General features: G+C 40.3%; 1 protein-coding gene across 2 annotated transcripts in view; it reads left to right on the forward strand.

Moving 5' to 3' along the window:
• The first annotated feature begins 19,863 nt into the window (after positions 1-19,863).
• The window catches only part of LOC126638722 (cytochrome P450 7B1), a 128,872-nt gene continuing 124,751 nt past the window's right edge, over positions 19,864-23,984 (forward strand). The window contains exon 1 of one of the 2 annotated variants that reach the window (XM_050312845.1): positions 19,864-20,059. In XM_050312845.1, the coding sequence (XP_050168802.1) occupies positions 19,962-20,059 (98 nt within the window). In that variant the 5' untranslated portion in view covers positions 19,864-19,961. Of the gene's footprint in view, positions 20,060-20,620; positions 20,722-23,984 lie in introns of those variants that run through there. The other variant, XM_050312854.1, reaches the window with a different exon arrangement.

Here is a 23,984-nt window from a genome sequence, read left to right on the forward strand (position 1 = left end):
TTATTTGGGGAAGACAGTAGTTAGTGCTGCCTATTGAAGAGGTTTACATTATCCTCTGTTCAATTTCCAGGGGATGTTACTATGTGCCTGGTAGGACTAGGAGACAGTAAAATGATTAAAAATGCAACTTTCCTTAAAACATTCATGCAAAATCTGTATCTGCCTAGTTGAATGCCTAAATCACTTAGCCTTTCTAAGGATTATATAACTATATATTTTCCATACACAACACTATTTCAAGGAGATTTCCTGAAAAGGGTGGCTATCCAGAGCCCACCACACAGAAGCATTAATATATTAATAGTATCTGTTTGTATAACTGGGAAACAAAGCTGTGGAGTGTTATTCAATCAAGTGATACTAGACAAATTAGAAAATGCTCACGGTATCATTTTGAAATGCTTTGATCATGGAAGTGTTTGTAATGTAATGATGTTGCCACTAAATCCCTGGTACATGTTCATACCATGCTCATACAGATGCCTTGGGGACGCCATGGGGCTCAAGAGTTGTATTTTGTAGGCAGTGAGACTTCACAGGTACTCAGAATTAGATGGGTTTTGTTGTCTTGAGACAAATTATTACTAAAGCAACTGATCACTAAAGAGAAGAAAAAAGTCTCTTCCTATTGTTGGTGTTACCCCATTCACCAAAGGTTCCCAGCCCTTCATTAGTGCAGAGGCACACAGGCAGTGGTTGGGAAGTTTTTAACAGCTGCAGGGGTATATATCACAGAGCAAAAGTAGGAAGGAAGAGGTGGCTGGTGAACAAACCTCCAGAAATCTATGCAATAAAAATGTTTCCAACCATAACCTTAAAATAATAACTATGCTGTTCATCAGGCATTACAGCCAATAGCTCATGCTCTGTCCCATTGCATCATACACTTGCATCCCACTGGTAATGACTTGTTCTTTGAATTGCAATTAACCTATTTAAGACCAATTAAGAAACAGATCTTGAATAGGCCTGCAGTATTACAGCTCAGTACTCACAGAAGATGACAATGATGTTTTAATTAAATATGGGAGCAAAAGGTCTCAAACTGAAGCTTACAGCTAACTAAGCAGCAGTCATTTGGTTACTGAACAGGCAAGGAGCTTTACGATCTCCTTCCACATGGTTCAGCCTCCATAGCTCTCAAGTTTGCTTAAGGCTAAATAGCTTTCCTAATCTATTATTGCACAGAAGAAGTCCCTCCCGCCCCCATTTTCCAGATCACAGTTTGGTATGTTTTAACAGACTATGATAATCCCCTGGCTTTTGCAGGGTAAGAATATTGCTGATAAAGTGATTTCATTTAGGCAAATTAACTCTGTTAGTTACATGAAAGATTGAACACTGTTATCTTATGCCGGTATGTGCAAAGTCTCATAAGTGCAAAATACACATTGAGGGCCAATTTCACATGAAAAACTCCTGATAGTATAAGAGCTGGTTAATATTTCTGAATTATTAAGTCTGACAGCATAATCATGCTTTTTTGTTGTTTAGGCTGTTGATACCAGATGTTTAATGCACAATAAAATGTGATAGTGTAATAGGAGGCATTTTAAGGAAATGCAATTTTGGAAAACGAAGAAACTAGTTGGGGGTAATTTAAGGCATAAAAACAGATGCTGGAATCTGGAGCTGCTTTAGTTTCAAATTAGTGAATTTTCAAAAAAAGTGGAAGCCTTCTCTCTGGAAGCCTATAGATATTCCCAGTAATTTGCTTTTCTCTCCTGGTATTGCTGTGGCCAGTTTAGGCTGGGAAGTCAGGTTGAAGTGTTGAAGTGTTGATTCCCACTATCACGTGGTGTTCAACACTGTCCTTGGCTTGGTCACCACAAACATGAAGGAGGTATCGCTCCCACTGTGTCAGAGGTGATTGTTCTGTATCTGCTGGTTATTTAGCACATGAATATCACAGGGCCAAATGAAAAGCTTGACTGCAATGTTCTTCCTGGTTTAGTATTGGATTCTAAGAAAGACTTGCAGGTGTTTTCAGGGACACTTAATTTAAATTTGGATGTGTATTAAGTTGCTTATAAAAGTTGGCTGAATTTAGACAACATGGTGCTTTTGTTAACTACTATAAATTGAGGTTATTAAAAATACTGAAAAATAGGATAAAAACTATTATATATTTATTTAAAATATATATTTCAGAAGATATATATATGTGTATTCACTGAGTTGCACATTAAATACTAGCTCCATATGGAAGTAACAGACAATAATCAGTACTAATCAGTATTGTGGGACCACTGAGTCTAGTAACATAACTGTGCTTCCTTTCTTCTTGCTGCTTCTTTTGACACCCAGATGTTTAAAGCACAGTAAAATAGAACCTTAATGTTCTTGGTAATTAATGGGTGAGAGCACAGAAGTAAATACAGGCAGGTTGCATTTCTATTAAGATGTTGTCGTATAATTTATGAGAGAAAACAGATGTTCCTTTAAACAATTTTCACTTGGTGTGCCTGGAATTCCCCTTGAGAAATGAAAAGTTGTGGGAATTTTCCATGACATAAAGGAATGAGTTTCATACTTAAAAAATAATTGTTATTGTACACAGCTGCAAACTTTATCACGGCAAGAGCCACTCCAGTGTCATTATACATCTCCTTGCCCAATGCAAGGGGTCCAGAATCAACTGAGGGGAAGAGTGAAGTTACAGGAGATTAGGTCTGTCCTGATTTCTGACTATTTAACATCTTGAGTTGGGGTTTTTTCCTTTTTTCTTTTTTTTTTTTTTAAATTCACTGCTTCTTGTTGCCTCCAGTAAGCAGCTCTGTCAGATCTGCTTTGACAACCACCTGAATGCAACTGGTATTGCGACTGTCTTCACTTGCCCTGATTTTCAGAGAACAGCTGCTGAGAACTTTCTAATGACGGGCATTTTTTAAGGCATCACAACACAGCCACCCCAAAGAAAGAAACCGGATAGGCCTTAGTTCAAATGGGGTTTGGGTCATTGACTTAATGACCAAGAACATCACATCTTCAAAGACCTTGCAAGTATTTTCTAGCACAACATCCTTCACAAGTGAAGAAATTGTTTTCAACCCCTAATAAAGTGTGGAGAAAGTGAAGGAACACAGTGAGAAGCTATCCAAGTAGAAGGGAGGCTCAAATCAGAACTCAGGGCTCAAACAATGCATGATATTCTTGCAGCTTTTCTATTTATCTCATATCAGCTGAATGGCAATATCTGTGAATACATGCTTAGTCCAAGGCAAAGGAAAGGTTAATTAGCCAGCTACAGTCTGTGGTGAAAGAGGTGGCTTAGACTGTGCACAACAATGTTCCTCTTGTCACTGGTTTTCTAATCCTGCGTTTAGGCCTCTCAACCACAATTTGTAAAATACCTAAGTAGCTAATTGATGTACTTGCTATAATTTGCTAAATTAGGATAAATCTTCCATTGCCTTGTCTTCTGATCACTGGTCTCCCCCAGCTTCAAATGATGTGACCAGAGGCTGCTGCCATGTGATCCAGGTCAATAGGTAGGGCAGTAGGAAGACACTGAGCATTTCTTGCTCAGCACTGTTCCAGAGCAAAACAAAGATTCAGGAACAGATCCTGGATTTAAGATTGTCGCATTATCTCATTTCAAATTAAAATAAGCTTCCCTAATCTTTAATTGCACAATCTGGTAACATGTTCTGTAAACAGATGTGTAGTAGACAGCTGTTTTGTTTAACAACCAACTGAGAAAACCAGCCCCCTGCATGTAATAAATAAACAGATGAAATGTTAGCTTTAGAATTGCTTCTTTCAGAAACAGCAGCCTGAAAATATTGGTGGGGCCACAGCTAGCCATGTCTCTTCTCCTTAGCAATTCACATTCCTGTTCTAGAAAACAGGTGAAGTTCTCTGATGACAGCACATGTGAATGAAAATCGTAAGCCATCCACTCACCAGTCTGTACACTGTTAGTTTAGCTTATACAAATATGATTTTTAAAAAAATCTATATCAAATTTGGGGAGTTTTGGTGAAAAATTGCACTAATGGACTACTCATAAACATGAATTGCAGGAGGAAGTACAGACATTAACCTCATTTGAACCAAGAACACCCACCTCTCAAAATCCTACTAAGTAACCACAGGATTGCAACAGTTTTTCCTGCTTACAGTCACTTAACACAGTCTGGTCAAGGCTTCTGGGAATTTTAGTTGATCCATTTACGAAATTCTCTTTTTTACTTTCTCTGGAGGGAAAAAAATAAAGAAAAACCCATTTCTGTATGGTTTTGTGGATTTGACATTTGTTTTCCTCATTTTTAGTAGTCCTGGATTGGTAGAATGTCTGAAACATCTTTCCACTATGCCTCCATATGGCTGAAATTAAAAATGAACATCTGTCAAAAGTAACTTACTATTTAATGAAGAATCAGAATACCAGGACAAAAAAATATAGTCTCTGTTCCTTTTTTACAATAAAGACTTAATTCTCCTGGCAGACTGGTCAACTGAGTGTTGTTCTCATTAAGTTGTATGACTCCCACAGTGTCAACGAATTATTTGACATTATCAAACAGTGGAAATAAATATTTTTTTTTAAAATTTGTATGAATACAGATATGTACATTTATTTGCATAACACATTAACTATTTAATATTATAGATATTCCCAGTTCAAAGTTCAGGATTGCCAGAAGTAATTCATACAGGGTTATTGTATTAAGAAAAATTCTTTAAAAGCATGGAATTTTTCCAAGCATTTTTTTTCTTTTTAAAGAAAGAAATAATTTAAAGGGAAAAAACCAAAACAAATAAACAACCCTATATCTCACAATAAGCTCCATGCAAGTCAATGGGTTATGATAGAAACCCCCCACAGGAGGAAGGAACACTAAAAATACTTACCCTGAAACTGAAGTCATGATGGTTCCTTTGCTTGGAGAAGCATGTCAGTCTAACAGAAGTGTTCTCTGCAGCTTCCCTAACCCCAGCTGTACTTTTCAAGGATACAGATAACTGATGATAAGCCAGGCTGGCTCTACAGAGCACTTTGTTCATTCCCCAAAAGATCTGCTGCTCGAGGACTTGGTGTCAAGATAACTTACCTTGCTTTGCTTGCTATGCCCTGGGAGACTGAAAGAACTCCTGCTCCCAAGAGCTTTCATAAGGGATGTGTTTTTTAAAAGTCTGTTTAAAGTCAGGTGGTTTTGTGTGTTTCCCTGCAAGAGGACTATTCCTGACAGTATTTATTTATTTCCAGAAGGTTTAGGTCAATATGCCTACTGTATTGATCATACAGGCAGATCCTGATCTCAGGCTGGAATAAAGTAAATGAAATCACTCCAGATTTAAACTTGCATAATGATGCTCAGAATGTAGCCCATAATTTTGTTGTGTGTGAGATGGTCTTCTTGTATGTGCTCAGAGAGATACATGTGGGGGAACGTGAGGGTTGTTCAGTGTTATCGTCATTATTTGTCCACTGCACACAGGCTCTACTCTTCATTTGTTTCACTGTTGCTGTGCTGTTCATATAGACACAGTCACAAACCCCCATGGAGAGAACACTTCCCAGAAATCAGGAGACATACTAAGCTTCCAGAGCTCCCATTGATTTTAAAGGCTTTTAAAAATTAGCATGCCTGAGGATGAGGCATGTTAATAAGAGTGTAGGCTGTGTTGGTTTAGAAACATAGCTAAAACACTAACCAGTCATAAAAAACTCACTTTTCTTTAACAGAACTAAAATTTAATGACAAATCTTCCTCCCTCAGAAAACAAACAAACAGACAAGCATGTTTACACATTAAATATGAAGCTGAGGTGAGAGGATAAATGGTTTGTCTCAATATCAGGAGGAGGAAGGCACTTTATCACAGTGGCAGTTCAGCCAGGTACGAACAAAGGTTGTCTCGTTCAAGAGCAGATTTTGTATACATTGTTCCAGAACAAATGATGATACCAGACAGCAAAACAAAGCATTAAACAAGACATGTAGGAGCAAGAGAAGGAGGTAAACAAGTGAAATGAAGAAAGAAAAACACTGAGTGAGAATTTTTGGGAGAAAGAAAAAGTATTGCTGGCAATCAGCCAGGGTGGGACTTAGTTCCATATTTAAACACCTAAAGCTTAGGCTTTTGTAGGTGTTTACATATGCTTTTGGTGACCAGCTCCCCTTGGTGCTCAGTGGAGAGCTATGATGAGTGGAGCCCAGAGCAATTGATGATAATGCCTGTCCATTTAAAGATAACTGTCTCCATTTACCATAATGGGAGTTTAACTATCCACCTTATCAGTAGGCACCAGTAGACATATTCATCTTTGCACACTGAACACGCCAAAGTGTCCTGATCTTGAACATTATAGGCTCTGTTGAAATGGGAGGTGATGATGTTGCAGGAGTCAAGCTGAGGTGTGGCACTAGAAGACAGGCAAACATAACATTTAACCAGAGGAAAGTAGAGGATGGGGAAGGAAGCTGTAACCTTGAAACTGGCTAAAAGCATGTAGGAACCGTGTCTTCTTTTCGTCCTCCCACCCTACAGCGAGAGGAAAATCAGGTGAGGTAGCCTGTGCTAAGGACACTGAAAGGAATATCAAAATGTCCATTTAGTGTGGTTTCAACTGACAGACACAGATATATTCCAGTTAATATATATAGACAAGTCAACCCTTAGAAGCATTTCTGCTGCTAGGTATCAAGGAAAAACAAAAACAAAAACAAAAAACCACACAAAACAAATCTGATATCATTAATATGAAAAAAACACAAACGTGACTTTTAAATCTTAGTGCTATTCCTACTTCTTATTTCTCTTCTGCAGCAGTGCCTGTGAGAATAAGGGAATGGTGCACATTCAGAGGTTGATGGTAAACAGAGAGGATAGTCCTCAAGGTTCTTCATTAGTGAAGAATACATCACATTTCCAGATAGCACTTTTGCTGAACATGCTAGGCCATCTGCTCATGAGGCTTTTGGTTTCATTTCAGACACAACTGGCTTCAGCCCATCTCCAGCAGTGAATAAAAAGAAAGTTTCTAAAAAATAAATTACTGTCCCAAAACACAAATCACTTTTTGCAAATGTTATGATAAAGTTTCCAAGCAATGTAAAGGGGGCTACCATATGTGCAAACCTCTGTGGACTGGTGAGGAGGGAGACATTCCCTCTGTAGCTCTCTGTGGCCATGTCTATTTTCATTTTAATTTTTATATACCAGTATTAAAATTTCTATTTGTTCTTCTTTTTTGTTAGTCACTACTCAAAACCACTTTTGCACAGTTTAAATATCCAGGTTTAACAATTGCTTTTCTTTTTCAAAGCAGAATGTTAATTTAAACAATCCTAAGAATGCAGCAAAAAGGACAATTATTTCATGTTGGTTGGAAGTTATTTATGGGCATTTTCTATTGCTGCCTCTCACTTGAAACAGGACTATCATCCACTCAAGATCAGGTCAGGTGCGACGTTTTCCAGCCAGCTGCTGAAAATCTCCATGGATGGGATAAACTGATTTCTCTGTGTATCCTCTACCGCTGCTGCATTACTTTCTGGTTTCCTAACCACCAACCTGAGCATCCCAAGCCACAGCTTAAGTTTACTGTTTGCTTTCAATAAAACAGTGTAATGCAGAGGGCCAGCAAAACCTGTAAGAACAATTCAAGCATCAGATAAACTTGATCAACAGCAGTCAGATAGAACCAAAGGGACACAGGTTTTGTCTGCACATTGGAACTAAAGGCTACATCTCCTGCATGCAGCACTTCATTGATAATCCTGCACCCACAAGCATTTCCACCTTGTGAACAGCATCAGAAGGAAATCAACTATCTGGTTTTGTCCTAGTGTTAGTTAGTCCTTTTCAAAATGCCATATATAAAAAAGAGAGTCTGACTGAGACATTCCTGTCACAGGAAAGACAGCAAGGAACTGCTGGGTCTGTTGCCATTGAGTATTACCAGTAACTTGTTTTAAAAGGCATTTCCTGCATGATTTGGCAGATAAGCACTCACTGCTTTATAAGTTAACACCAGAAATTTGACATAGGTGATTTATACAGATTTATATAGTAATCTGTACATAATTAAAAATGGTGTTCGTGGTTCAGCAGCAGCCTCCTGACACTTGAAGAGCAGGTGTTTTGTTGACATTTTAAGATCAGGATGGTCTTTGAATCTGAAATTCTCTCTCAGTGCAATAGCCTGCTGAGTGCCAAACTGCAGCACTGCAAAGCTTCTTAGTAAGGGAGGAGGACAGTGCAGGCTGGGCTTTGGAAAGACACTTGACTTGTTTTCATTGTTTTGAGTAGTTTGGAATGTAGTGCATGTGTTTTTGAACCTCTATTACCTCTTGGTCAAAATATGCACTATCTGTGTTAGGCAGCTGTTCATAGAGGAGTAACATCAAATAAATTAGTGGACTTGACTGCTCAGTCTAAGCTGAAGAATTAAGGCCCTTGATACTTTGGATCAATCTGAATGACCCAATGGTTGAAGCAACTTGCCAGGGAAGATACGGCTCCCTCTGTGCAGCACTGTTTGCTAAGACATGTGATAAATCTTGCATAGCTGTGACCTATGTTGTTGCCTTTTCATGAACGCACAGAAGAACTTCAGCCTTGAGGGCCACTGATCTGGCACCTTTGCAAAGCACAGTGCTGGACCAGACCCAAAGATTTAAGGTGGAGCAGAGGCACCCAGCTCCCACACGGAGCAGCTCTTTGCCAAGATGTTGGAGCCATAATACTGGTGCACTTTGGACTCACATGCTCAAAGCTAAGTATAAACAGAAAATCTTTCAAGAGGAAGTCTAAGGGCCAAGTGTTTAGCAGGATCAGACATTTCTAAAAACAATAATTATTATACATAAATGTATTCTAAATATTACAGTAAAATCAGGTGTTTGGAAAGGACTACACCATCTCACTGTTCCAACCAGAAGCACAATTTCCCTTCAAAATAGAAGGAGACAGTCTTTACACAAATTATGCTGTAACCAACATCTGCAAGGACATAGTCACTTACACTACTGCTTTTGATACAAATTGCTGCCTAAAAAAAAAGAAAAAGAAAAGAGTAGGGCACTTGTGATACCCAGTATGATGATACCTACTTTTCGGAGTTCTGGATCATAGCCCCGGTATAGTTGTATTGGAGATGAGAGAGACACTCTCAAGTATACCAGATCATGCATGACCTGATTGTTGCCTCACTCCATTTGCTGTCATCCAGAGCAGAAACATTAGTCAGGAAAGGGAAAAGTTACTTTTGCAAACACTTTCAATACTAGTCCTTATTTTCCTATTTGCAATAACTAACACTAATTGTTAAACAGTGAATGAGTGAGAAGTACCAGAGTTATTCATATGTTCTGGGTGCACTTTCAGAATGTCTCTTCTTAGCCCATTCCAGAAGACAAACAGCTCACTTGAAACTCAACATGTTGCACTGCCAGTAAATCACACCATAAAATGTTTTGCTCCAGTGTTAATTAAAATTCTCTTTTTAAATAAAAGTGAATTGAGATATTTGAATTTTATTTAGTAGTTATATGGTTCCCTGAGGTTTTGCTCTCAAAAATGATATGAAGGTGGATACCATTGTAAGGAGAAAATATTTGCCTAGCATTTGACTTTCTGTAGACTTTTAAGGGCAAAATTTTAAGATTTGGAAAAAAAAGAAAAACCATTCAGCAATTCCTGCACATATTTTACTACTTTCAAAATTATTGAGATAGGAACTTATAGAAGTACCGATTTTATTTTAATATGTGATAGAATAATATGCCATTTCCCAGCAGATGAATAATTACACTATTAGACTTTTCTGCTTCATGAAGATTTCCCCTGACTTTGGTAGGAGTTCTAAATGTGAAGGATGTATAGGGTCAAGTCCTTGGTGTTGTTTTCAGAGCTGAAATAGTATCTGTTAAAAGCACAAAATTTCCAGCAGATGCCTCTGACTATGTCACTGAACTTCAGTAGTCTCTCCATTTGAGTTCAATGAGACCATTCAGGCTTTTAAGGATAAGCATTGGATGAAGATCAACTTTTTTTTCTAAACATATATATAATGAACTTAAACATTTATAGAATGAAATATTTGATTGGGATACTTAAGCAAGTAACCTGATAAAAACAGATTCTTTAATCAAACCAATTTTTATTCACCCCAAAGGCCAAGCACTGGGTTAGAAATTTAAATGCAAATAGAAATAAACTATAATTTTCAGAGAGGCACAAAAGTTCTCAGGAATTTTGTACCACTAGATAGATATTTCCTTCACTTTTTTAAAGTTAATTGTAACTTACCTAGAAAAAAATGCATGGTATTCTAGGGATAACTCCAACATAATATCATAGAGATGTAATTAGGTGTAACAGAAATGAATTCAGCAGTAAATGATTGTGTTGTGATTATGTTTTAACCAGCCTATGTCTGAGGCAATGGCGAATTCTTTAAGTTATGACAAAAAGGAATAGGAAAGCCTTTTTTTTCAATTAAATGGGACCTTTTCCAAAATAAGAAAGGAAATATGATCATTTATATTCTGAATGTATAGAAGTTTGAAATTTACATGGGCCTGTTAAAATACATATATCACCATTTAGTGCTTGTGAATATAATACAAGAGCATAATGGATGTTGGGATTGCACATCTTTGAAGCTGATGCAACTGGTTACTGACCTTCACAAGTTCTCCTCCTACAAATATTTTATCTGTGATGCTTCTCTCTGGAGTAATGAGAAGGAAAGGAAGTCACAGCCTAAACCCCAGATATTGAAACTGGGGAAACTGGGGAAATGGAGGGTACCATTAGGTACTGTGTGCTTCTGGAAGCAGAAACCGACTGTGATACCTGAAAATGTTCCAGAACAGGTTGGCTGGAGCTCTGAGTAACCTGATCTAATTAAAGGTGTCCCTGCTTATGGCACGGGAGTTGAAACAGGATGATTTTTGAGGCCCCTTCCAACCCAAGTCATTCTATGATTCTATAATCTGCAAACAGAGAAACAGTCCGAAACATCAAGCAGAGAGCAAAAGCAGGAAACAGTGGACATGGCAGAAGAAAAATATAATGGCTAGAGGAAGATTTGGAAATGCAAACATGGAAACATCCAATTTTAGCCTGAGCTAGAAATCAGGCCTTTGCTCTCTGTGGAGAAATGGAGTTGCATCACATTAAGGAAATATCTTAATCCTGTTCAGCACCGACTTTCCAAGGAAAAATAAAATCACAAGATTACTGATGTCTTTCAAGGAAAATAATTATTTTACTTTTTAAAATACTTCTGTTCTAGGAATTGCTTACATATATAATAGCCATTTATTTGATTGAGGTTTAAAAGCTCCATTTTGGCCTGGTTTTGCATGATCATGTGTGATATGAACAAAAGACTGCTGCTTTGGTTAAATGACTCAGATCTGCATCTGATAAAATATTATGTTGACTTCTCCATCATTTGCAGAATATAACTCAAAGTATGAAACCATCATTTGAATTAAAATACAGGTAAGTCCACAAATTCAAATACATTCCCTCACAAGCACATTATATTTTTTTTGCAGGTTTTAACTTGCATTGAACAAGATATTAAACAAGATATTAAACAAGAAGCATGTTTTCAGAGACTATTTTTTAAAACCAAAGCACTTTTCAAAGACAAGGGTTTCTAGGTGCACCCAGTGTTTCTGCTCAGGAACTACATGCTCTCTCCTATTTTGAAAGCTTGAATTCATAGGGCTATATCTACTTTTCTATTCCTGCATCATCTTCTACCAGCATCAGTTCTGCCTATGGAGGCGACACTCAAGAAAGTATCACCTCCTTTCTCATACATTGACCTCCTGGAGGCCAAATTGAGTACATGTGTAGAGAGGATCTCCGGTGACTTCCAATATCATAATAAAGTATGAGTATCATAGTAAATTTGAAAGCCTCAGTTTCAGCTTAGCCTGTGAGAAACCTGAAGAATTACTACGAGCATACGCTGCCTGCATACCTATTTCCCACCCCTATTTTTAAAGGATCTTGCTTGTTTTGCTCTTTAGGGGGAAATTATAATAATGGAAACTCTGGGGTCCCATTTTAGGCCTGCCTGAACTTAGTCTATCCACGCACAGAACATTAATTTGGAAAAAGTGTTTATTTAGGATAGGGTCCAAAGTACAGACTCTATCCCCACACTCCACCCAGTTGCTCTAATCAGAACACCGCCCATAGGTGTGCCCCACGCACAGGGAGGTATACATTTAGCAACCCCAGCAGCTTTACCAGCCAACTTCAGGCTTTGACAGATTTGCAGCACAAGATTACAATCTGACTGGCATAATGATGGACCATTAGCCTATGCCCCAGGCCTGACATAATGTCTCTGGTGCAAAAACCTACATGGCCCATGAACCAGCTGAGTCTTGCTCATTAAATGTCAAAAGACTCATTCAAATTTGGTTTACTTTGATAGGGCAACTGAAAACTGATGGATCAGGAGCTGATTCAAGGGCAAATCAAATGGCTTCACCTCAAAAATTGGAGGGCAACAAAGGTACCATATGTAGGGGGAAAAGAACAGCTCCAGGTTTTAATTTGCCAGTGCACTTTGAGATTCAAAACACTTCTCTATAGGATTCAAACCAAGAGATTCCCAAGGAGAAGAAAGAGAGTATAATGGAAAAGAAAGAAGCAGTGTACAAGCCATCTTGAAGTGTATCTGATTTCGTTTTGAAAGTCAGCTATAGAAAGTGCTGAGTAATATCATGTACCTTTGATTTAACTGATTGCATATTAACTCTGAACCATGGACTGCTAAGCCAAGATTTGGACTCTCCAAATATGGTCTGAATTTCCTGTACTACAATGTTTTGCCTTTTGTTTTTCACAGTTAGGCTTAATTCAAATTATTAACCACAATAAAACATGAACTCAAATCCTTTAAATAATATTTTAATCACGACATCACTGATCAGCAAAACCACTATCCGAAGTAATATCATAGGAACAAGTGATGCAGTAAGTTAGCAAAACCCAAAGAATACAAATTCATCACATTTAAAGACATGGTTTAAAAAATATGTAGTACTAATATATTGATAACTGTGGTCCAAAAATGACAAATAAAACAAAAAACTGGTTGTGCAGCAGTATAATTAGCACCATGGGAATCATTATCAGCTCCAGTCTAAGATATCAGGATTTAGAAATCCTGTCACTGAGTCATGTTATTTAAGTCACATTTCAGGTCTATATGAGCCTTTTTTCCTTGAATCCTTATTTGTTAATGGCATTTCTTTTTAGTGTGAGTGTGAAAACACAAGCATGCATTCAAAACTTGTGCATATGTCCCCTTTTCTACATAAAACATGATTTTAGTTGATAATTACCCTGTGTTTTATTACTAATTAACTTCTATGTATGCAGTAACCCTTAGCATTGCTCTTGAAACATTTTCTACTGCACTTTGATCTGACTAGCACTGCTCCACCTTGTTTGCTCCTGCCAGGACAGCTCAAACGTTTTTGAGTGTATTACTGATTTTATTTCAGTCTGAGTCTAGTCTCCTTTTCAAACATTTTCTTCTATTTTGTAAAAATGTATCTGCCGTATGTATCTGCCCTGTTTTGCAATCGTTAGCATTCCTAAATAAAGCATAAATGCTTTATCATTTTAGGGCAATACCCCAGCCAATGATTGTATTTTGTTTATGATCATGTATTTCCTGCATTTCCCTATGTGGGGTTTCAGAAATGTCTGTGGGTGGATTCACAACTGTATTATCATCCTGATGACAAACTTGTCTGATTTTACTGTCTCCTTTTTCGCTGCATCTCTGTGTAACCATTTGATTCATGTAATATTCTTACATCACAGTCCATCAATAATATACTTTTTAATAGTTCTAGCATTTTTCACCTGCAATCTTCAATCATTCATTCTTTTTACTTGGGTAACTGTGTACTCTTTAGACTTTCTCTTGAACTGTTTCTGTTTGCAAAACAGGATATTTCACCCTACTGTTGATTCACCCTTACAATGGACAGCACTGTGAAAGCTGAATCTTTAATGTTCCCTTCCCACCCACTCCTTTTTATCTCCTCTCCTCCTCTCTCCTTTCCTCCCCTCCCCTCCCCTTCCCTCCCTTTTCCTCTCCTCTCCTCTCTTCCAGTTTGTGCTATAGCTGTGTTCAGTACTCCAGAGAAATGAAAACTGTCCAGATGTTGTTTATATACATACACCTGCCAGTTAATGAGTTAATACATGATATTTGTTTTTATAGTAGTACAAACACTCTTTAGTTGCCCCAAATATTTGCTGCTAGAAAAGACTGCAGTATTCCCAAGGCAAATAAAACTGAATTATAGCAATGAAAAATAAAAAGTGTATTTTGAAGGTTACAAAGTCTGGTTTTCTAACTGGAAAGTTAGAAAACCCCAGAATTGTGGGCTTTTCATGAAGTTAAATATGATGTAGTTCCATCAATTTTTCAGGATAACTTTGCCAAATTCTTAATATATAATCCTGTGCAGGGAATACAGCATTCTTCAAAATTTTTTTATGTTACTCAGAGTTGAATACCTTACTGTATTGCAAATATAAATTTTGTTTAGGGCATGCCAGCATTAATATTTTCATGGATGCTTATATGCAGGAAAGGTAAATGCTGGGGTTTTTTATGCTAAGAGTGCTTTAGGTGTTCAAAGGGCAAGTCCTGAATACACCACTGTTTTTTTACATCTAGACAACTATAGATATGCATCACTTATGATGGGCTTAGCACTTTGGCAAATCAGACTCAAGCTCTCAAATTAACCTGCAGAAAATGAGGGTGCATTAGATAATTAGCCCATGAGTGGTATGATGGTATAAAACTTAACCACAAAAACGCATGGAATATAACTATAAAGGAGACTCTTGAGTTAACTTAGCCATGACAGCCACTGCTTTTGCAGTCACCTCCTTGCCACACCATGTTTCCATCTACAACAAGGAAAAAGGGGGAGCTCTCCACTCTCTTTGTCTACATAATCTAGATTTATCTGTAAAGCTCATTCCTAAATTACATCCTTGTAGATATATGTATATATTTTCTCATTAAAAACTCAGAGTGAAAATGTGAAAACTCTCCCTCGTGGCAGCTGTAACACAGCTCCCTTGTATTTAACTCGCAGAATAAGATGCCTTATTTTCCCATGGTCCACAATTGAGATTCCCAGTCCATTTCTTTGCAAAGCTAAGGACTCTATGGCTTCAGAATTATTTGAATCAATGGCTTATCTGGTGGCATGGTAGCTATTCCTTCTTTTCCTTCAGTGAATGAGTTTTATGCCAGATCAGGAAGTAACCAGTTCTCACTGTGACCACATGATAGTTAGCTATAACAGAAGGGAAAATATGGGATTGCATGACACAGATAGCAGTACAGAGAAACAGGACCATGTCTTTTAAAGCTCTGCAGTTGTACAAAGCAAGACTGCAGCTAGGAAGATGGAGCGTCTTCTGTTGGTCCCTTCTTCTCTTGATGCTCTTGCCCATCACTTTTATGCTTTCCTAGTTTCAATTTTTGATCCAAATCCCTTTCTTCTTTCCCATTGAGTCCTAGACTGCAAACTGTAGGAACCATTTCAGCCCTCTTGGCTTCTCCTCTCCCATGCTATCGTTCCCACTCATTTCCAGTTTCACCTCTCTTCTTGAATTTCCCGTTTGAGTCATATCACAATTCCACATCTTAATCTCTACACTGAGGCAATTGTCCATTCTATCCATTTCTCTTAAAAATCTTTGCTATTCTTACTGTCCTCTTCTCTCCTTTCCTTTGTGTACCAGATTTCATCTGGCCCATTCATCCCCAGTTTCTACTCATCTGTACCCAACCCTCTTTTTTTTTTTCCCCTCCCTGCCCCTGTGGACCTCTCAGCTCCTTTTTTTCTGACACAATATGAGTCCATATGCTGGTGTATGTAATAGGTGTATGTTTGGCATAGCAGTCCACATGACAGTGAATTACAGCATTTGAAATGCAGGGGCAGATGAGTGGGACTTCCCCACTGTCTCAGCATGGTGTCTTGTTCAGAGATCAGGCCGCTTGGCTGTGATTGACACAGGAGGCCATGTGAGAGAGGCTGCAGTGCTGCCCATTCCAAAAGTATTAAATGCACCTTGGCCTGTTCTCGAAGGCGAGAACACAAAGTGAGAATCAAATGTATTAATCTTGCATCTAGTGAGTGAGATTTGAGAGGTCTGTAGCCTTTCTGTCCTACACTTACATCACTGCACTTCCCTTTGCCTGTATTCTAGCAGGAAGGGAGATGGAGAGCAGGGAACAAAAAGGCTTTTACTTTCATTGCCCTGAATACAGCCTGATCTCTATTAGCTCAGAGCTTCACTTCCAGAGAAAACAGCTGCTGAGCTAAGAGCTGGAAGCAGACCCAGTTCCAGTGGCATCTTCACAGAATTAAGCCCCAAAGGTCCAGCAGGTCATTAGAGTGTACAAAACCTCTTTTCTTGTGGGGCTTATAACCTAAATAAATTTGGACAGATTATCTTTGACACAGAGGTTAATTTGTTGACCCCGTTTCAAAGTCTGATGCCACTGCTGTTTCTCAAAATCACTAAAAATGTTACCACGGGTATTTTTCCTTCTCATTGTTCACAAAAACACATAGATTGTTTTGATTGAAATACTTCATGTGCATTTAAGCTGAAGGCAAGAATGGACTTGCAGTATTACAACTGCAATGGTTACGGCAGAACAAAGCTATAAGCTGTTGAAAATAGCCTTTGAATAAGTAGTGTTAGGCGAGTAGCAAAGTAAGCCTTCTTCCTGCCGTCATTTATAACACATTATGTCACTGATGTTTCAGTGACAGAGAATCTGCTCTTGTCTAAGCCTGGGAGTTTAAATCCTTGTGCACATGAAAGCTACCCAGTAGAACAGGCATTTGTCCATGTGCTGCATATAGCAAAATCACACTGTGATGTGTAACATACAGTACAGATTGCAGTATATACTGTTCAAAGTTTATTTTGAGTCTTCTGCATTTTCATAAGACAAAAAAATATGATCTATATCATCTTACAACATTGGCAGTATGAAACATACACACAGTATGCATTTTGAACTGTAGCATATGTACAGAATGTTCACAATTTAAACAGGAGAAATGTAGCTGAGCATCTATCTATCTATCTATCTATCTATCTATCTATCTATCTATCTATCTATCTACCCATCTATCTATCTATCTAACCTTACTACCATGGTATTAGGAACCTCTCTGAAATCTTTGGTGTCTTCCAACTGAAAAGTCCTCAAAGTTTACCTTATGAGTTCTCTGTCCCTTCCCCCAACCCAGTAAGTATTTGCAAATGCTTTCACCTCTATCCAGCCTGCAGTTGTTTCTAGCAGCTTTCTAATCACACAAACAGCACTTGAAGAAATTTGCTAAGCAGCCAATACTACTGTCATGGAAAAACAGCAATTACACCCCACCAGTAAGGATAACAACTGGACACAGTTGTATCCAGCTGGAAAGTAACATTATCCTTTCCCAAATATAACAGCATTTGCATTCTTTCTCCTCACTTATGACCATGCTGCAGCAATACCTCCATAAAGATCTCGTGACAGCTTGAAACTGAAAATCCCTCCAAGTCTCAAAAATCAAATTTTTCAGCATGAGACCATATCACTATAAGACTAGGCCTGCACCTTCTGAAAATTAAATAATTTTCCTCTTTCCTGATAAAGCTACATTAGAGGGAACTGTTCAGCCTTACCATGTTTCTCCAGTTAGCTGAGATGCCAATATCTACGGATACATCTATTATAATTTTAACTGATACGTTATGCGTAAATATCATCCAGTTGGATCTGCATTGACGTAATTCATACTATATATAAGACACCAAACTTAAACATGCTTCGGTTTCTAGCTCTTTGAGAATCCTTTGCTAGTTAAGAATTCAAACCATCCTCTTGGGCTTTTTAAAGAGTTGACACAGAACAGTACACAGCATTCTTAGGGTACTTAGGACCTTTCGGGTTGTGTTCTCTGTATTCCAAAATAACAGTCTTGCTGATGGTGTGGTGCTTTTTGGTGTGTGGGGTGCGGTTTTTGCATCTGCAATTGACCTGAGACAGTAACTTTCAGCAAATATGAAAAGTGTAAACTTAAAAAGGCTGTTGTAACTGCTTCACATCCTCCGCCAGAAATACAGTGATCTTGGTGTTTTGATGTTTGACTGTGGATGAGGGCTTCCTCTAGCTGTCATAGCTATTTAGTTGTACATGAACAGTTATTTCTCATTAAACTGAACTGAAACACTAAATTTTCACAGCAAAGGTCACTTGTAAAATGAGTAATATTTTACTGTGTAATGTCTTACAGCACAATGCACCTCAGTCTCGAATTACTCTTTTTCCATGAATTTACTGGACGAGTAGCTAAGAAACCTCTTGGGATTCCCAAGCTGGGGATTTCAAATATTGTTCCCTGCAAAGAGCCCTACAAGTGCAACATCAGTTTCTCTTATGGTTTCCCTTTGTGCATCATATTGCACAATAAGGGTTTCTGGTTTTGTTAGTTTCACAGGAGGGACAGAGATCTGATGGTTTTAAGCCACAGTGACCCAATTCTGAGAAAAACTAATGTGAGACACACTAATTAGATTTTTGCTGATTAATACAATGGCATTTTTGAGTATTTAATTGAAATTAGTAGGAATGTTTGAGGAAGAACACAACCCGGATGACTGCAAATGGTCAGGTATGACTCAAGCTGCTAAAAATGATGAAGTCTTCTAAAGTTCAGGAAGGCTTTTAGCTAACTGGTTTTTCATCTGCTAAGATGCATTTGGGACTCTACAATTTTGAGAAAATTTACAACAGGGCAAGCCAGAAGACTTAAGTGTTGTACAACTTGTTTCCAAGATAAAAGGAACGTATAAACCACCAAACATTGTGAAACACATAATGCATGATAATACATGCAGCTGAGTGAGCAAGCTACGTGAACTTTTCGTCTGTCAGCATTCAGCCGAACCACGATTCCAGAAACTGAAGCATTTTACTCCTTCAGTGTGAATTTACACTGAACGGTATCTTACACCACAGCAACCTTTTGGAGCGTACGTTTTACCAATGGCAGTGAAGCTGTAAAGTACTGCTGCTGCCCTGGTATCCTGCCACGCAGTACCAAACTACCTGGACCTCTGAGTCACTCCACCTCATCCCACTTCCCCACGCTGGGGATCTTTCCATTGCCTCAGTTTTGGTTTCCCACCTCCTCCGCTCTTATACTTCTTCGTAACACATCAGAGGGACGGGCACAGTGGAGGACCACACCCAGATTCTTCTCATATAGCACAACGTCAAAAAGCAACCTTCACTATTCATATCTAATTTATCCTATCTCAAGTAAAGTTTTATGAAGCTGGTGGGGTGTTCTCCTGTTGTTTATGCGGGCGACACACACTGGTTGTCTGTACCAAAACCGAGTAGGGGTCAACGGGATGTCAGAGTCGCTACCTGCCCAAACCCATCCCCGTTCGCAATGGGGACATGCCACCGCCGCTCCGCAGCACACGAACCCCTCTGCGGGGCCCCGAGACGCTCCCGGGTTGCCGGGAGGGCTGACGGGGATTGGAGGGCGGGGAGGACGGAGACCCCCTCCTCATCCCGAGACTCCGTCCTGGGACCTTTCCGCCACATCGGAGCCTTTCCCCGCTCGCCGAAGGCCGAGGCTTCCCCTCCGCCGCCGCCGGGAGGCCGCGGGGGCGGGCGGGCGCGACCCTCCCCGCGCCGGGCGCTCCCCGGGGAGGAGCCGGCCGGGTCGCACCGGGCCCGCTCGCCAAGTCCGGCTCCGAGCAGCCAAACCCAGCCCCCTGGGCTCGGGGTGGGCGGGGAGGGACGGCCGGCCGGGCGCCTCTCCTGCCGGGAGCGGGAGGACGGGCGAAACTTTCCTCCCCGGCGGCGGCGAGGCACCAGCGGCCGCCGAGGCGAGCGCCGCCAGCATGGGCCCCGACGCGCTGCCGCTCGGCACCTACGGCGGGGCGGCCGCCGCCGCCGCCCTGCTGCTCTGGGCCGTGTGCGTGCTCTGCAGGAGGAGAAGGTACCGGGGCTGGGGGCGGCCGCCGCATTCCCGCACGGCCGCGCCGGGGGAGCGGGGCCGGCGGGCGGGCGCGGCGCCGCCGAGCCGCGCATTGGGCCGCGCTATCGCCGCCCGCCCCCCGCGCGGGGACGCCCTATCAGCGCCCGGCGGGCCGGGGGCGGCGGCGCCCGGGGGGGGCGGCGATGGCGGGCCCCGGGGCCGGCTGCGGGGCCGCGGCCGCAGCTGAACTCCCGGGGGCCGGGGGCAGCCGGGGAGGTGCGATGGGGGCGGTGGCTCCTCTCCTGACCGCGGCACGTGGGAGTCTGGTGTCGCCTCCCGTGGGTACGTGGGAGCCCGAGCTCCGACAGGAGGTGTGCACATCCAGGCTCCGAGAAGTTTGGCGCGTGTGAAAACATACGTGGCCGTGAGGTTTGCTGCGAACCTGAACGCGAGCTGTTCGCGGAGCAGGGCAGACCCGGCGCGGCCCCGGGAGCGGTCCCGCGGGGCCCGAGGTGGTGCGGGCCGTGCTTGCGGCCGCTGCGGGGTTGCGACATCGACCCTCGCTGCCAGTTCTCTCTGTGATGAGTAGCTCGGGTCATGGACATTCGAGTGACTTCTGTTAGTGTATCTCACGGGTTTGCCTTTAGTTTCTGTCAGCTGTACCATCCAGGGAGTCACAGAAGGTACACACGTGTTTTGGGAGTCTTTAAGAACTTGCACTGCTTTTGAGGGGAAAGAAGTACTGTCTGGTACTACATTTTCTGTTTCTGAGTACCTGTTGCTTCATATACTATCATTTTCACAGGTATTTATCACTTGATGGAGTGAAATGCTTGATCAAGTTTAGCCAATACTTGATACTCTTCAGCGTCTGTTCTGCAGATGATGATCCCAGTGTTTAAGTGGGGTCATCCCATAAGACAAACTACTTGACAGAGTAGTCTGTGATGCACCTTCGTGCTTCAGCTTGGTTTATGAATTGGGTAGCTGCTGCTTGACTGGTCACTCGTCCTCATCATCATCCCTGTTGCTTATCTGACCCTCTGTAAACTAGGTACTGGGAGTTAAACCAGCCAAAACCCTGGGTTTTTTGATAGCTTTAGTTTGCTGAAAGCCTAGCTCCCTAAAGAACATCAACACAGTAAACAAAAGGGGAGCAAAAGGACATGGTCAGACCAAATGGGATTGGGTGTTGTTTTAAGGCTAGAAGCTGTTATACTGTCTCTGCCATATTATAAAATTATGCGTATCATTAGTTGAAATTCTAGTACAATTTCAAAAGGTATTGAATTTTTGAAAATGGAAACAAGCAAAGCTCTTGGTTGTAAAGTTTTCAGCCAGATGTGAATGGTAGGGGAAAAGGATCAAAGAACCCGTTTTGAGTTATTTTTATAACCCTTGTGGCTGTAGAGTTTTTAAAGTGCACTCTTTGGAGTCTTCAGCAAAATTGTGTGGACATTTGTGCCACAGCAGAATGATATTATACAGGAGGCCTCAGCAAGAAGGCATACTGTCTTGCCTAAAAAACAAACTTCTGTTTGATTAATAAACCACTTTAAATCCTGTGCTGTTTCTCAAAGAAGTGTACAAAGCACTAACATACAAGCAACTGAAAATAACAAATCGATAAGCCATCAACCTCTGTATAGCACAGCTCTCAGCATAAGGGGCTGGTGTTGAGGTACTATCCTGCTCCAATAAAATGTGCAATTAATTCTTTTAGCATAAAGGACGAGAAGAAATATGCATTATCTGGAGAGGTGCCTGGGAGCAGCCTGGCTGTTTTCAACAGCCATTTCTGATCAGTAGGAAGAAAAGCTGTACTAACGGTGCAGCAGATTAAAGAATAGGGATAGATCTTCGTTCATGCTTCTAAGATTTGGTGCAAGTCTGTGATATCCCCTTTTTTATCTGACCCTTATTTGTTTATCCATCCCCATGTGTCCTCCATGTGTCTGATTTCTTTCCTTTTCTTCTATTTGAATCTAACAAACCTAGGGAGGGTTTGTTAAGCAGCAGGTGGGGCTACCAGTCCCCTCAGGAATCCACTGTAAACATTTGAGAACCTGTTGATGTAGGGACCGTTGGTAAATTACTGCATAAATAAATGCCAAAGTCAAGGTTGTTTTCCTGGATCACACCCATTTGGACAGAAACACAATATTAGTTTCGTGGTGCTTGTTGCTACTTCACATATGCATGTGTTTTTATATAAATTAATATATAAATATATAAATATAAATATATATAAATATAAATATAAATATATAAATATAAATATATAAATATAAATATATAAAATATAAATATATAAATATATAAATTAATATATAAATTAATATATAAATTAATATATATATTAGTATGCTTGTACCAGTGTGCAAACTGTATAAGGGGATTGTTTTGTTTAAGGTACTAATATAAAGTTGACCAAAATAATAAAATTTGACATCTTAACCACAGCCATGCATGGGTTCCATCAGGATAGCTACAGCAATCAAATATGTGTATATATAAATGAAGAGTCTAAGTACATAAATAAACAACACTAAGTGCTAGCTTGCACCACAAAGTTTGGTATGATTGTTTTGCTAGATGATGCCTCTGTCCTGCTCCACTGAAGCAAAGCACAGCCACCTCTGTGGCTCCAAGAGTTACATGTCTAGGAGCCTGATGAGGGTCTCCCAGAGAAGAGAACTCTTAAGTCCATCACTGATGTTCCTTAAGCAGATGTTTCAGGATTTCACCTTTCTTGGTGTGAGGTGCTTCTGCTTGATTCCACACAGGCTAAGTGCTTGTTACTAGAGAAAAGATTTTGTCAGAAGAGGTGTTGATTGAGTTAATCTGCCGTTGCCTTTTTCTGTGATGAAGTCGGTGTAATCTGGCATCACAAGATTTCAGGGTGAGTTCAGTACTGATTTTCTTCTTAAAGTATTTAGATCTGCTCTTTAGAGACAAGGTAGAAAGGAAGAGGAATTTCCTTTTGTATAAGTGTTTATCATTTGAGTGCTTATGGCAGTAATAATACAAAGGAAACTAATTGGAGTCTTTGCCAGGTTTTGTACCACAGATGGTGAAGAAACAGAAGAACAAAAGTTTTCATAATCACAGAAATATTTATTTTGAGTTAAACTTCTATGTCAGATGAGCATCAGTGTGTTCTGCATGCAGCAGAGGCATCTCTCTCTTACTGGTTAATGAAGAAAAGCCTATCTAGGCTGTTTGCTGGGGAACGTAATTTCTTCAGAGAGCGCTTCCTTTTTGCTGCTGTACAAAAGTATTTCTGCTGTGGCAAAACCTGATGACTTCCTTGCCTGGAGGCCGTACAGACTATTCTCTTTTGTCCTCATAAAAAGATTTATGTGGGGTCTTTTTTGGTGTTTTCAAACTGTTTCTCAACTAGCTGTGCATGGTCTCATGGAATGGGAGATGAGATGGCAGGTGAAGCCAACTCCTACTTGTCTTCCAGCAGTGATGCTGCCCAAGTCAGTGAAGGGCCCTGGAGATCCACAGGGGCTGTCTTCTACTGACTCGATAGTTGTGGTACTATTCCACGTCTTGCTCAAGTTGATGCTTATATTTGGCTGCCTTTTTTTTACTGTGTGTCCATGGCTGAAAATGATCACAGATTGTAACTAAAAATTTGTGGACAAGGTATTCTTTGACTCTCCTCCTTGCAAGGCAGATGCTGCAGATAACTAGGAAGAGGAAGAGGGTCAGACTGTGGCCACAAATTAAAACCACTGTCTTTGGGAAAGGGAACGGTGGAGAGAAGGGGAACGGAGATTGTTGTGTCTGTATTTATCTATTGAAATTGGGTCCTTCTCCTGAGGTTTGAATCCCAAAGTTTTTCAGATAGAGAAAATACAGACCAAACCTGGAAATCCTCATCAGAGGTTTATTACTGCTTAGAAGGTTAACGCACATCCGATGTGAGCTACATCAG

The sequence above is a fragment of the Myiozetetes cayanensis genome, unplaced genomic scaffold (assembly GCF_022539395.1).
Source record: "Myiozetetes cayanensis isolate MyiCay16 unplaced genomic scaffold, myiCay2020 scf1, whole genome shotgun sequence".
Taxonomy (NCBI): Eukaryota; Metazoa; Chordata; class Aves; order Passeriformes; family Tyrannidae; genus Myiozetetes; species Myiozetetes cayanensis.